General features: G+C 43.6%; 1 protein-coding gene across 4 annotated transcripts in view; it reads right to left on the reverse strand.

Annotated features, from left to right (window-relative positions):
• Window positions 1–3,299: 3,299 nt before the first annotated feature.
• The window catches only part of FAM227A (family with sequence similarity 227 member A), a 29,563-nt gene continuing 17,987 nt past the window's right edge, over window positions 3,300–14,875 (reverse strand). For all 4 annotated transcript variants that reach the window (XM_048501390.1, XM_048501386.1, XM_048501388.1 and 1 more), the window contains exons 11-17: window positions 13,901–14,008; window positions 12,239–12,309; window positions 10,399–10,492; window positions 8,045–8,166; window positions 6,556–6,713; window positions 5,533–5,682; window positions 3,300–3,880 (exon numbers count right to left, since the gene is read on the reverse strand). In XM_048501390.1, the coding sequence (XP_048357347.1) occupies window positions 3,739–3,880; window positions 5,533–5,682; window positions 6,556–6,713; window positions 8,045–8,166; window positions 10,399–10,492; window positions 12,239–12,309; window positions 13,901–14,008 (845 nt within the window). In that variant the 3' untranslated portion in view covers window positions 3,300–3,738. The remainder of the gene's footprint in view (window positions 3,881–5,532; window positions 5,683–6,555; window positions 6,714–8,044; window positions 8,167–10,398; window positions 10,493–12,238; window positions 12,310–13,900; window positions 14,009–14,875) is intronic.

A 14,875-nucleotide genomic window follows, 5' to 3' on the forward strand; every position in this document is an offset into this window, starting at 1 on the left:
TATATATAAAATACACATGCCTCTCAGCAAGTTTGTAAAAAGCATGAAAAGGAAAAGGGCTGAGGCCTGTTTGGAAATATTTAAAATGAACATGTGCCCCACGTTTTAGATGCAAGTGTCCATCAAACTTCATGAGAGGAAGGAATGATCTGTAGCTACCATTTACCTTCCCAGAGGCAGCTTCATTATAAGGCAGGACAATACTTAGGAAGCAATCCTAAACAGGTCCATGCAAAAGCAAGTCCTGTTTTATTCAGTGGGCTTACCACCAAGAAAAGGTTTCTTCAGTTGTAAATTGTAAAAAGAGCCCACAGCTCTGCATCACCCATCAGTTGTGTTGGTGAACTGTGGCTATCCCTCAGTGGTTAGGGGCAGTGGTGTAGCACCAATGGGACCGGGTGGGGTGTGACACCCTGGGCAGAGCAGTGAAGGGTGCATGGCGGGGCGTTCCAGGGGCATTCCGGGGCAGGTCGGGGCAGGCGCCACCGCAGCAGGGGCACAGGGCTCGCACGCGCCCCAGGCACAGTTCTCCCTTACTCTGCCTCTGGTTAGGGGGAAAGGTTTTAAACATGCTTAAAGGCAGTTTCACATATGCCTTGGTAAAATTCCAGCAGCAAAATCTGGTAGCTACTCCTGAAAGTCCAGAATACATCTGAATTTAAGCCCTGAGAAAGGATCTGATTAGTCATCTCATGTTAACCTTTCGGGCATCTTTGGAATTCTGACACAGGGTGGGGACCACAAAATGGCCACTGTAGGAGGTAGAGACACAAAGAAAGCCCAAGTGCAAAGGGGGTTAAGAGTAGCAATTTTTCAAAAGTATGCTGGTGTGGGGCAAGAAATTAGGCCTAAAAATTGCATTTGATATTAAAAATATATAATGGATCTATATAACCAATGTGACCAAAGATTCAAGAAGGTTTTCTCTTTAGGCCAAATGCTTAGCAGTTAGATGCTGGCAAAAGCTCAACACTAAAGAATGCGTAGTACAGTGTGGTACACGATTCAGAGGCCAGAAGTCAAAGGAGACATAAAACTTGTAGGAACAGTAAAAATTGTATTTTTCTATATTTTAATGAACACGGAAATGATAATGAGATATATGAAAAGTAATACCCAAGTTAGGCAGCCCTGAAAGCTCAAATGTACCCTTTATCTCAAAAATGGCCCAGCAGTTGTCCTCACAGACATAGGAGGGCCACTTCCTTTTTAAGTGCAAGGGAGCATGTTACCCTGTACACCACTAGAAGCTGCCTAGGCAAAAAGCAAACTGCCCTATGATATTATACTAGCGGGGCCCAGCCACACGTTGCTTTGGCTTATTGTGGTGAAATGGAAAAGGAACAGTAGCAGCAAATCAATTGCAGAGGCCAGCAGTATGTGCTCATGCAAACACGCAGCCTGATACTATGCGATGTCATTGATGTGTGTGTCCGCATTCCTGGGGGGGGGAATGGAAAGGCACCCCTCCCACACATCTAGGCTGGCTGGTCATGATCCTTTACCTGGGAGTAAGTTTGGTTGGGGGCAATGGGTGTCGCTTCTGAGGAAACCCTCTGAGGGATGCGACGCAGACATTCAAAGTATGTCACAGTTGCTGTACCAAGCTTACTCCTGAGTAATGCGTGCCTGGTTTCTTAACTGTAACCGCAGTATTCAGGGAATCTAGGGTGCCTGCCCCCTCCCTCCCGTCCCGTGCATGTCAGCCTCCTCACGCCTTTCTTTCCCTCTCCTCACTTCTCTTTCCCCCCTTTGCATGCCACTCCCACCCCCTCCCTCCCTTCCCTTTTCCCTCCAGCTAGGAAGGGTGGGTGGGTCATATCAAGATGCTGGGCCCCTTGCTTCCCCTCCCTTGCATGCCACCCCTCACTCTCTCCCCTCTCTCACTTCTCTTCCCTTGCATGCCTTCCCCTCCCTCCCTTTCCTCTCCCTCCCTCTCTTCCCTTGCATGCCACCCCTCCCTCCCTCTCCCTCCCTTCCCTCTCCCTCGTGTGTATGTGTGTGTATGTGTTTCACTTCCACTGGAGTTACTGCCTGTGTACTGTTTCCACTGCTCATATCTGGCTGTCTGAGTGAACATTCTAAGCAGCACAAACATTCTAAGGGTGACAGTTGCACACAAGCAGCTGCATGTCCTTCACCCAGGGAGTGCCAGGAAAAAGGTGTTTTACCTGGACCAGATGTGAAATTTCAGGTATGTGAACATCTAAAAACACTCTCGCCTGGCTGACTATGGTGGCTGGGAATTTTCAGAGGAATTGGCCCAGCAGTTACTGAGGTATGCTGTCATCAACAAAAACAGTGTTAGCTTTATATATATATATAGATGGGGGACCGCATTACCTCATATGTCCCTGCTCAACCTCTGCGTTCGGCAGAGGCCAATTTGCTGGTGGTCCCTGGCCACTCAATGATGCGGCTAGCCCAGTGGTGAAATCCAAAAATTTTAGTAACAGGTTCCCTCGCCAAGGAGACAGAGGTGTACCTAGGCAAACCTAAGCCCTGGGCAAAACCTGAGTTGGATCACCAATGGGCAAGCTTTCACCCCACCACTAATTCCTATCAAAAGATTTTTGGCTCCAGATTCCATTTTAGGTAAATCATCATCCCATTATAGAAAATGCCCCAACTCACAAATCTGTACACAGCAATGGTGAAACGCACAGGTTCTTTGATAGAGACTGGTGAGATAAAAGGTACGAAAGGCTGAGAATCAATGAATTGCAGTACCTGAAAGGGATTAACCCAGTTCAGGAAGTTACATTATTAGTCGCAATTGCTATATGGAACCTTCATGTTCAAAGGCAGTATGCCTCTCGGGGAGGCGAGGGCGTGGAGATGGAAAAGCGGACCCAATTAGTAACCCCCTCTCGGCACACACAAATAATTAGTAACCCACTCTCGGGAATTGGTGAGAACCTGCTGGATCCTACCTCTGGGCTAGTCTCCACTCAGGAATGCTCTTCCTCCAGCTGTCTGGGCCCTGCGGGATCTTGGTGAGTTCCACAGGGCCTGTAAGACTGAGCTGTTCCACCGGGCCTTTGGAGAGACCAGCCGCTGATCTCTCCCCCATAATACTTGCATGAAACATATATTCAAAATTGCTATCATTGTAATATTGTAGTATTCTGAGTTTGTTTTATGCAGATTCAGTAATAAGATAATGTCAATATTAGGCAGAAGATAATGTCACTATAAACAGAAGATAATGTCAATATTAAACGCAAAATGGTAGAGTTTTAAAAACAATGTGTTTAGGCTAACATTTTTAGCTTTTAGAAAAGCTGCACCTTAGAATATTTGGAATGTGGTAAATTTTATTATCTGCATTTTTCTTACAAGAAAAAAGTGGAAACGAGAGGGAAAAAAGATGAACACTGAAATGTCACCTTTAAGGCACACTGTTATGTAATCTGTGTATACAATAATAGCAAAATCAAAATTTCTGAAGGCAGATTTTTTTCTGTCATTTATAGCTCCAATTTTCATTAAAGCTCCAATTCAGGGTCAAGATAATCTTTAACATTTGACTCCTCGATATTTAATGAAAGTGTTTGTAATTAGTAATGTATTTACATCTCTTTGTACAAAATCTATTTTTTCTTTCAGAATATCTTCTATAAAGCAGAGAGAAGAATGTTTATTATTACTGTTGACATCAAATATTTGCACTTAATCAGAAAAGGATATTTTTATCCCTGTTCAGCTATAAGTAGAGCAATCTCTATTACAAAGAACTCATGTTGAATCAGGTTCCTGGATGTATATTTTTGGTAAGTTTGAAACCCTGGGTTTAGTGTCTAGTCCATCTGGGCGAAGAGAAAGCAACTCTTTCTTTTTTTCTGCCTTTTGTTTCTTAATCTCTTCTTGTTCCTCTTGTCTGTGGAGGCAAATGAGAAGAAAAAAAGAGGACTAGAATCAATCTGAATGGTTTAAAGGAACAGAGGATCTGCTAATTCAGTGTAAGAAACTAAAGAAAATCCAAGAGGTGGTTACACTTGCACAAAGTTTTAGTTCTACCTAAGATGGCCAACAACCTGGAGACAGGAGCATATCTACTAAAGATGGTGTCCAGAGCAAGCACTGGCCAGTGTTGAGCTACGTCTGCCCTCAACTCCATATGGAGTTGGAGGGCAGTTCAAGGCTTGGCCCAGGTCCACTGTTCAACTGTGTTTACTGTGTTTACTTGAACTGCACGCCCTGTTCCTGAACTCCACATGGAGTTCAGTGGTCGGGGGGGGGGGGGCAGTTTAATGGTTGAGGGGCTGTGGGCTGCCTGATGCTCTCCCCCCCCCCCCAAGCAGATTGTGGGCATGAGCCCTCGCTTGTCCACCTTAGGTATGCCTTTGCCTAGATAAACAAAATGCCTTCTTCCTTTAACACAGTGATGTTATTTATCAGGTGATGATATTTACTTCCATGCCATAAAAAACTTCAGCAGCCTATTTAAATGCAGAAAACTTATATTAAAGGAACAGGACCTTTTTTTCTCTAAGCTGTTGGCAACCCTACTTCTACTCTTAGTTAATGGCCTTTCCATACATTCAAAATGTATCTCAATTGCAACTTGGCAGAAGTATGCAATACTGCAAGGGCTTTTTAAAATGACAATTACATGATATCTTATCCACATGTAATGGATGAGGAAAAGGCAACCAAGGGCCTTTCCCCACTTACCTTAAGCCCCACACTACTCTCCTCGAGTAGTGCGGGGTCCCCAGGCAGTCCCCGCGACGCTGCCGCTGTTGCGCCCCCTCAGCGCGCGGCATCCCTGGCGCTCTTGTAAACGGCGCCTTTTGATGACCCCGTGCAGAACGTGGGGTCGTGGGGACACCTGGGCGCGTGCCAGGGATGCTGTGCGCTGAGAGCAGCGTGAGGCATAGGGGGGTTAGGGGAGAGTGGGGAAACGCCCCAAGTTCCTATGAGTTGGTCTTAGTGCTGCTGAAAGAAATCTACTTAGGAGAGTGGTCTAACATGGGAAAAAGAAAGCACACAACCTCAAAATAGTTCATTTTTTAAAATTTCAAAAGCCTATGCTACTCATATAAATATATTTCATAGAGCAAGTGCAACAGCAGTGAATGTGGTCTCTGGTGAAAGTGTGTCATTTTTCCCTAGGGTCACAAAATATTACAGTTTAACTGCAGGGAAACTGCCAAATCCACACAAGAAATGCAACGTAGAGGGGAACATGTGGTCTGTATGCAAAGTTTAACTGCAGGTCATTATAAACATGAGAGTCTGGCAGCACCTTACAGATTAAAAAAACTTCTGCCAGGGTATGAGCTTTCATGAGTCACAGCACACTTCTTCAGATCTGAGTATAGAACCATGTAAATAATGATGAAAATACCAAGAGTGCATAAGCTGAGCTATTAGCTAGCATGACAGTTCACAGTACAAATAAACCAATGAGAAACAACACTTTCATTGTACAAGAAAATGATCATGGAAAGATACTTAAGGACTCCTGCGTCCCTCTCTGAGATCATGATGCTATAATTAAGTTGCACTTGTAGTCACTTTAAGTACCTGAAAAGCTCTAGGTTCTCCTTGCACTGCTGGTCAAAATTCTTCATTTCTCTCTGGTGTCTCAAAAATGCCTTTCTATAAGCTCTGTGACTCTGGCGGAGGCTGCTGAAACTTTGTTTAATCAGATCTGCATAGGTCTCAGCAGAAGCAGTGATTATAAGTGTAAAGGAAAGTTTTGCTGTGATTGCTTATGATCAAGCATAATCAAAAGAATAAAATTGGGAAACAAGTTTTGAAGTCACGAAGGACATGGAAATAGAACTCAGTAAACAACAGCATCTACAAAAAGCATTGCTATTCTATATCTATTGGCTTAAGATGTATTCTATTAAGTATTCTTTATTATAGGATACTATTAAGAGGCAGCTGTTATTTCCACTTGAGAACAAGTGACAATTTAGGGTGGTGGTAGATTTGCTTTGGGGAAACAGCAGAGGAAAAGCTTCCCCACCTGAGCGCTGCAGACCTGCTGTTAAACACAGTAATTTTTGTACAATCCTTCATTCTGACTGGCTGTACCCACTGAGGTGCCATTTTGAGATGGGCAACTCCCAGGGCTCTTGAAAAAAAACCAAAGTAGATCCCAGAAATGTAAAAGTTGGCCTCCTCTGGTCTAAAATACACCCACTGGTTCCCTGTAGTCATTAGCAAGTTCTGGTTTTCAAGGACGTTTCCTCCATGTTCTTGATGAGGAATCCTCGACACACATCAGAGGAGCTCAAGATACCTACCTCCAAACCTAGTTTGAAAAGTAACTTTCCTATAATATCCCAATATTTTTATATTTTTACTATTCATACAGCTTCATCACTGAGGCTCCATGGCAAGACCTAATTTCTGTTGTCAATGATGGAATGGAAATTATTTTCAAAGACAGATTAATCAAGCGTAGTATCTAAGGAATTTATCAACAAGCTAACCAGCTCATGCACAGTAAAGTAACCCTGTACTTCTATGCTGTGAATTAAACACAATTGTATAATAATTTCCCATCCCATTCCTCCACTGGTATTATAAAGATATGGCAAAGGCTTGCTGATCTCCCTCCTAGACAGAAAGATGTCACAGCCTGTCTTTGGTTCGCTATTCCGACTCTGGAGGAAGTGCTGAATTAATGGGCTGTGGCCGCTGATATTCAAGAGATGCCAGGTGAACTCAGGACCACGACAGGCTGGGTGTGACTGGAAGACATACATGGACAACAACAGTCAACTGTCAACAGTGGCCTCCAATCAAGGAATACTGTACATTACACAGGTAATAGTTCCTACCATGAGTGAGGTGAATCTCACTCATTTTGATAATACAACTGTTTTAAAAACAACAACCCTATACTGCTATAGAATTCCTAAGCAGCCAAATATTTATGCTGTATTTTAAATATGAATTTTAATGATAAATTTGGGGCTCAAATTTTGACAGCAAAGCCTATTTTGAAAGATCTGAAAATTCACTGTCTGTTTTGTTTGATATATCTTATTCTAGTGTATAAAACAGACTGTTGAATCCCTGATCTTCAATTCCGATGTACTGTCCATTTGCAGATTAATGTAGCATCTATTGCATGCAAACAGAACTGTTTGACTTAATGGCAGCCACCCTGTGAACACCTCCATTGTTTGCAGGGCTGCTACTGTATCATGGCTGGGAACTAGGTGGCAATGACCTAAAGATGCCTTATGCAAAACACCATCCTGGGACTTTCACTTTGATTTCCACAGAAGCTGAAGTATTGTTTTTAGGTAGCCTTGATTCTGCAAATTCCCTGCAGACCCCACCTGAACATTCACAAAAGTTTCTCTACATAACGAAAGTCTGGTTACCAGTATGGCTCTAATCCTGCACACTCCCAAGATCATTTGTATAGGGAATAGTGTCAAATGTCAATTGAAGATGACACAGGAAGCAAAAGAAAATTCAGTTCCTGCCTCTCTAAAGGAAGGAGTAGGAATCATACATGCAAGATGTTCTCTTAGCCGCTGTTAAAGAGTTAGCCGCTGTTTTTATGTATTTTAAGATGTTTTATTGACGGAGCCTATGTTTGTATTATACCGGATTTGCTCCTGTTTATTGTGTATATATTATGTTGTTCACCGCCTGGAGCCCTTTGGGGATCGGGCGGTATAGAAATTGAATTAATAATAATAATAATAATAATAATAATAATAATAATAATAATAATTGCCTCATCAGGAGAACTGTCTATGTCTGTGGCCATCACTACATTCTGTAGCAATGCCTAATTTTCAGAATTCTTATTGCTTGTTGGTTCATTCCCAATGTTCCATTTCCATTTCACTATCCTAGGGAGAGCTGATTTTTTCTGTGTTATCTCTAAGTCTCAAAAAAAATTACAATTCTTATCTGGAAAAAAATGAAAAGAATCTTTAGGCCTTTTTGCCTAGCGCCTGATATTCATCATGTTAGCCGTAAGAAATGTATCTTTATCTAACAACAGGACCACCAGTAATTATGCCATTTGAAAATCTCCCCTCTCCCTAAATTATAACACCTCTCTGGGAAGGTAAGCAATCTTCAGCCTCTTTTTTGAGGTGCTTCGTTGTTTGTTCAATGAATCCGTCTGCCTGACCAGGTCATCATGCAACACTGAGTGGAAATGAAAATATGTATTTTCTGGGGAAAAAACAACACAGTGATTTGTTACTTAATAGTCAGTTACCATGTAAGATATCTTTTATTACATATCTGATTAATGTGTCAAACTATGAAAGGCAAACATTTGAATAAATCTTTCTTGAAGGCAAACATCTTTCTTGAAGGGCAAACATTTGAATGCATCTTTCTTTCTCAAAGGAGAACTATATATCACAGCTGAGTGACTACGGTGGCAATCTGAAGAATACTATCCTGGCTCCCCTCCCGCAAATAAAAGGGATCTGGAGCAAGAATGGTGTAGTGGTTAAGAGTGGCAGACTTTAATCTGGAGAAACGGGTTAGCTCCCCTACTCCTTCCCATGAACTGTACTGGGCCAATCACGGTTCCCTCAGAACTCTCTCAGCCCACATGGAGGCAGGCAATGGCAAACCACCTCCGAACACCTCTTGCCTTGAAAACTCTATGGAGTCACCATAAGTCAGTTGTGACCTGAGAGAATACACATGCACACACACATACACGCATACACTTCTGAGGAGATCTGACTAGGCTTGCTCCCTATATTATTCTTTCAGCCCAATACCTATTTCATTTAAGGAGATTGCAACTCTATGCAAATCTGAGGTAATCAGGATTAAAACAGGTTGTCCCTCCCCTTTGCTCCTGTGGCCTGCCCAAAGTCTGGCTATGGTGTTTGTATACGGTCTATACAAGCTCCAACTACAAATTTGAGTGCCCAGGTGGAAGGTTTGGGCTTACCCACATTCAGCTCCATGTGCCTAGGCAACTATGCAAATATGATGTCCCATGTAAGATGTTCAGTGGGCCTGGAGAAAACTGGGTCAGTCCTGATTCCCAACCATATACACTAATGAACATCTACACATGGCCCTGAATCAACCATTAATTCAAAGTGAAAGTAAGGATCTTTCCATATGTGATTCTTATTTTTATAACCCCAGATACAGCATGAATCTCTGGATTGAGCATGTAATCTATACTGCATTTCTTGGGAAAAACCAGTACAACATCCAGAGAATATTTTCAAAGGGTGGGACTCTCACAGTACGAGTAGCACTGGACACGAGCCAAAGTTACCAAAGTTAACTTGTATTCCCACGTATTCTTGCTTAAACATTAACCAGCACCATTAAAAAAAATGATGAAGACAAAATGAGGGAATGGGACATTGGGCTGTTTGGAGCACATGTGGGAACTGCTTGTACATTTCCAAATGTGACCTGGGTGTAGCAGAGCTTGGGAATTCCAGCTGGGCTTGCTGAAACAAGGGCTCACTGCTAGGGTGGACTGGCCATTTCAACTGCCAGGAATGTTCCTAGCGGGCAGCCAACAGAACCAAGCACCCAGTACCCTTGCTAGTATCACCAGGACCGGGTGGGGTGGGGGTGGGGGACGGGGGGGACTTAGTTTGAACTGTTCAGCAGAAACAACAATTATCTCACCCATTGCCTCACTATTGCCAGCTGGCAATGGGTTAGACAATGCCCATCACTAGTGCCACTGACTGGGCCTGAGCTGAGTAGGACTGCGAATCACCCAGAGGAAAAAAGGTCCTGTCTCTTTAACAGAGGCTTAATGGGATGAGATTTACTTCCATGCTATGACAAGTTTCAGCTGTCCATTTCTACACAGGAAACCTCTGTTTATGAAGCAGGATGTGTTTTTCTCCAGGCTGTTGGCAACTGTATTGCTGAGGGGCATTTGTACTGCTGAACTGTGATGCTGCTAAGGCTGCTCATATAGGCTTATCCCCAGGTCATTGTAACTTCCCAATCCCATGCTCTTTGCTCCAAAGGTTCCTCTAGACCAGAAGTATTCAACTCTGGCACTTCATATGTTCATGGACTACAATTCCCATCAGTCCCTGCTGGCATGACCAATTGGCCTTGCCAGCAGGGGCTGATGGGAATTATAGTCCATGAACATCTGAAGCGCCAGAGTTAGACACCCCTGCTCTAGACATTCTGCATTATCACTTGGTTAAGCACACCATTCTATCTCTCCAGTGCACACCAGTTACTTAAGACTGCCACTTACACTTCTAAATTGCTATAGGAAAAATATGTCAATAGTATCTTTTTGTCACACGGGTGTGGCTTTAGAAGTAAGGAGCACGCCACATCCTGACTGCTACAAACATTTGAAAACAAAATATTATGAAGATCTCTTTTAACACAGAACTTGTTGAAAATTCCTGAGTATATTTCCTTTGCTTCCCAGTATGCTACCTCTTGAAGAAGGCAGCTGATTTATACTCCTGGAGGAAAACTTCTGGAGGCTGTGAGTAGACTTGCCAACATTTTGCCTTGAAGATTGAGGTCTCTGAGACACAGGAAGAGAGATGAAATAAAAATTTAATACCACATCATACTTGGACTCATTTGAAAAGGTGGAGGGTGGGAAAGATTGGGAAAGAAAAAAAAATGATGGTGGGGGATTGCTGTGGAAGCAGGTATTTGCTCTCTCAGTCTTTGTAACTGGCGATATGTATACTCCCTGGTCAAGGGGAGAAGTGGTTATGCTTTACAAAACTAAATACAAACCATTTTTATCAAAATCTGAAATTGTTCAGGGACAGTTGTCAAGTAGATAGGCATGTACTGCTTGCTCACCAGTGATGTTCAGAGGGTGTTATTCAGTAGGTACCTGTGACAAGATCCCAGCCAGGATCACCAGAGATGGTAGCTGCTTTGATGGCGGTGCCACAATCTATCCCTCTGCCTCCAGAAGGCAGGGTAGAGCACCCACTTGCAACATCTATCCCTGCTATCCCTCCTTGTGCTGTGGCCTTTGTTTGGCATCGGGCACCTCCCGGCCACCTGGGTTATTTGTATTCCATCTCATGGGCAAGAATACTTGCAAAATACACTCACACCTCTTCTCCACTCCTTCTGCCAGCAGATGGCTGTACCTCTGGTTGCAATAGCTTAGAGTACATGTGAAGTCCATGATTACTTAACAGAGGTGTAGGGAGGAAAAATGGTGCCCAGGGCAACACCTGCTCCGGGTGCAGGCCCCCCCCCCATTAATTTTAGTCCCATGGTGGCAAACCTATGGCACTCCAGATGTTCATGGACTACAATTCCCATCACACCCTGCCAGCATGGCCAATTGGCCATGCTGGCAGGGGCTGATGGGAATTGTAGTTCATGAACATCTGGAGTGCCATAGGTTCGCCACCACTGTTTTAGTCGGTACAGGGCCGGGCCTGGCGGGGCTGGGCTGAGGACCATCCAGCAGTAGCCCCGTCAGGCTGCTACTTCAACCGATGGAGCCTCCGAAGGGTGCCCCTCGGCCCAGCTGTTTCCAGGTGGCCCCGTTGAAGCTCCGCCTCTGTTACTTAATTAAACATTTTTCTTTTAAAATAGCAATTGTGCAGATCTGTGATCTGAATTAGGACCATGGCATGGGGGGGGGGGGGGGGGGGGGGGGGTTTAATCCTTTCCCCATGCCATTTCCCTGACTTGAAAGGGCCCCACAAAAGCTCTTATTCACCTGGTAGTGGCAAAGATACATATATGAAGAGTACCTTAAATTTGTACCAACTAAGCAAATAGAACAGTTCTGTGAGGCTGTTTGCAGGTAGATAATTTTTGCAAGCAATCAGATTAATTTCCCCCTCAATCCAATCTGAATTCAGACTGATTTCATTTAGGAAAAAAATGACAGGGATTCTATTCATACAACTTGCAGTAATTTCCCTCTTCATGGAGATAGCCACTGGTGCCATTTTTAGAAAATTATAAAATTACATGGTGAGCTGGCATAAAATCTAAGCCCCAACACTTGGGCCATGTCTCTCACCCTCCATCTTCCAGACAGATGGCCCATATTACAGAGTGTCTCAAGCAGAAAGGAGGAGGAAAGAAGGCACATTGTGTCTGAGGTCTTTACGAGACAAGGAATAAGTTTAGCAATACAGAACCCTACAACAGGGGTATATAATTATTTAATGGATGCAGCAGGACTATGCAAGAAGACAAATAGTGGTGCTACAGTCTCAAAAAGATCAGGGATTATTTATTCCCTCTCCCAAACTTATGTGTACCCATGAAATAATTTTTTTACCTTTCTGACATAGGAAGGTGACTTTTTTTTACTGCCAGAAGTCTTGGAGGCACCAAAGGGATCCTCATCATCTGATGGAAATCAATAATACCATTCTCAATTTCTCCTTTGCAGTACAATTTACATTGGGCATAGTACACTCTCTGCACAGCATGTTCATTTGACATTTTGTGTTAGTGGGATTCTTTATTATCCCTATGACATTAGGATGATTGTTCCTGTGAAAGGCTAGCATATATCGTTGACTGACCAACTACATCCAAGCACTCCTCCTTCCTATACCTCTGAAAGCAATTCCTTGGGAGTCTAAACAGAGCAAAAATGATTCTGATTCAGACAGATAAATACCATCTGTGGGCACCTGCGCGTTCTCCTTATCCAGGAAGAAATAATTCTACCAAGGCAGAAAAAGAAACAGTCAATAATTCCATTATGGCTGGATACCAACTTCTATGAAAAACAGCCCAGCCCAGCTATTTTCTTTAACAGCATTAGAAACTGCAACTGTAGTGCCTCTTATGCCTAAAAATACTACACCAGGTTGTCCACAAAACACACGTGTGCCAAGACAATGGAATATCACAAAAGGACTGTCATGTTTAGAAAGCCAAAAAAAAAAATCTTGTGGAGCCTTAAAAGATTAATAGATAAATTGAAATAATTTTTGAGGGCTAAATTCCACCTTTGACACATCTGGCAAAGTGGGCTCTAACTGAAAAGGCTTCATTCAGCTTTGGTAGTGTTGTTAGTCTTCATGACACCACCTGATTCCATTTTGGTTTTTATTAATCACAGCTGATAATAATTAATTGTCAAAAAACCTTAAACACAGTGTTCAAACATTATATCCCAATATAAAAACAACAGGCAAGTTCTTAACAACTTAGTAAATGAAACTATTCCACTGTGCAGTTGCACACTCATACATAATTGCCTAAGAGATGGAATGTCTGACCACGAACCCCCAGCCAACGGGCATCTGCACGCCCCTTTGTGGGCAACATTCCATTCCATCCCCACATGCTCTCCCACCCCAGGAGCCTTTCCCCAGCCCCAAACAAGAAACCCGCATGCCGGGGCAGCGGTGTCTTGTCACGCACTGTCCTGCCGAGCCTGCCGCCTGCTGCCTGCGGAGCCCACCCCAAGCCTCCCCACTGCATCTTCCCCAGCCTCAAAAAGCAACCCGACTCAGTACAGCAGTGGCAGTTTGCTGCCCACCACCCTGCTTAGCCCACCCCAAGCCTCTCCATTTAACCTACCTCAAAAAGCAATGCAGTCAGGCATTGCCCCCCATCCCAAACAAGCAGCAGGACCTATCCAACAAGGACAATGAGTGCCGGCCTCGGGAAAGTCTGGCTGGAGCAGAGGTTGGTCTGAACCTGGGGTGGCTCTCCTGGGGGCGGGGGGGGGGGGGCGGGGCAGAAAAGGGGGGAAGAGGAAACTCTCTCCCTCACCCCTGTCTAGAACCCATTTTATTTTAATTTAAAACAGGCTGAAGTGCTAGTGGCACCATAAGAGCCAGTGCATAATTTGGAGTTCTCTCTTCTTCTTCTTCTTCTTTTTTTGGCCCTAGTTACAATAGGGGGGATTTTGCTTTACACAGCAGATGCCTGCTTTGCTCAGCGCTGGTGAGACAGGGGTCAATTTGGACAGTATTCTTACCAGCTCCTAATTTGCTCTTTCCTGACAACATCTCTTCTCTCCTGGATCGCTCTGGTTCCAGTTGGGAATAATCCCATTTATTGTAATGCCCAGGAGCATGAAGTGTACCTGTTAAACAGAAAACAACAGATGGAAACAAAGGAAGAAAAGTTGTTTTTTATATCCTGCTTTTTTCTACCATAAGGAGCCACAATGCAGCTTACAATGCCCTTCCCTCCCCCTCCCCACAACAAACACCTCATAAAGAAGGTGGGGCTGAGGGAGTTCAGAGAGAACTGTGACTAGCCGAAGGTCACCCAGCGGGCTTCATATGGAGGAGTGGGAAATCAAACCCAGTTCTTCAAATTAAAGTTGGCTGCCCTGATGCCCTCTGACAGTGAGGAAAACCAGGTGTAGGACTGTCATCAGCATAATTCTTAATTTATTAGACAAGGCTATGGGTCATTTTGTTTTGATGTCACAAAAATAATTTTAAGAGAAGCAGTGGAAAATTCTTGGTGAATGGATTAGGGCTTAACCAGAGGTGACATGTACACTTGCAGGTAACTTGGAAGAGTTGTGTTGGTTTGATTATGATGATTGATGTGGATGAAGGAAAAAAACCTTTACGATGATTGACAGAAAAATGAGGTGTGATTCTGCTGCTTGGAAGATGGAACTAACTATGAAAATTACACTGCTTGTTCTCCAAGGCAACAAGACCCAATGTAATTATTTTCCTTAAAATGTAGGACATGCAGACACCAGGAAATAGCAACATGAAACATGAGCAAGACAACAAACCAAAGGTAACCTATGATGTGGAACAGCATAAAAAGGATACGACTGAGCTCCGGAGAGTCAGTACAATTGAAAGACTGGGAGTATCTGGGTTCCAAGCTCTACTCTATGAAGCTTACTTTGAGTCAGTCATGCTTTGACCTGCCTTGCAGGATTGTTCTGAGCATAAAAAGGGAGGAAGAGAGAAAAATATGT

The sequence above is a fragment of the Sphaerodactylus townsendi genome, linkage group LG06, assembly GCF_021028975.2.
Source record: "Sphaerodactylus townsendi isolate TG3544 linkage group LG06, MPM_Stown_v2.3, whole genome shotgun sequence".
NCBI lineage: Eukaryota > Metazoa > Chordata > Lepidosauria > Squamata > Sphaerodactylidae > Sphaerodactylus > Sphaerodactylus townsendi.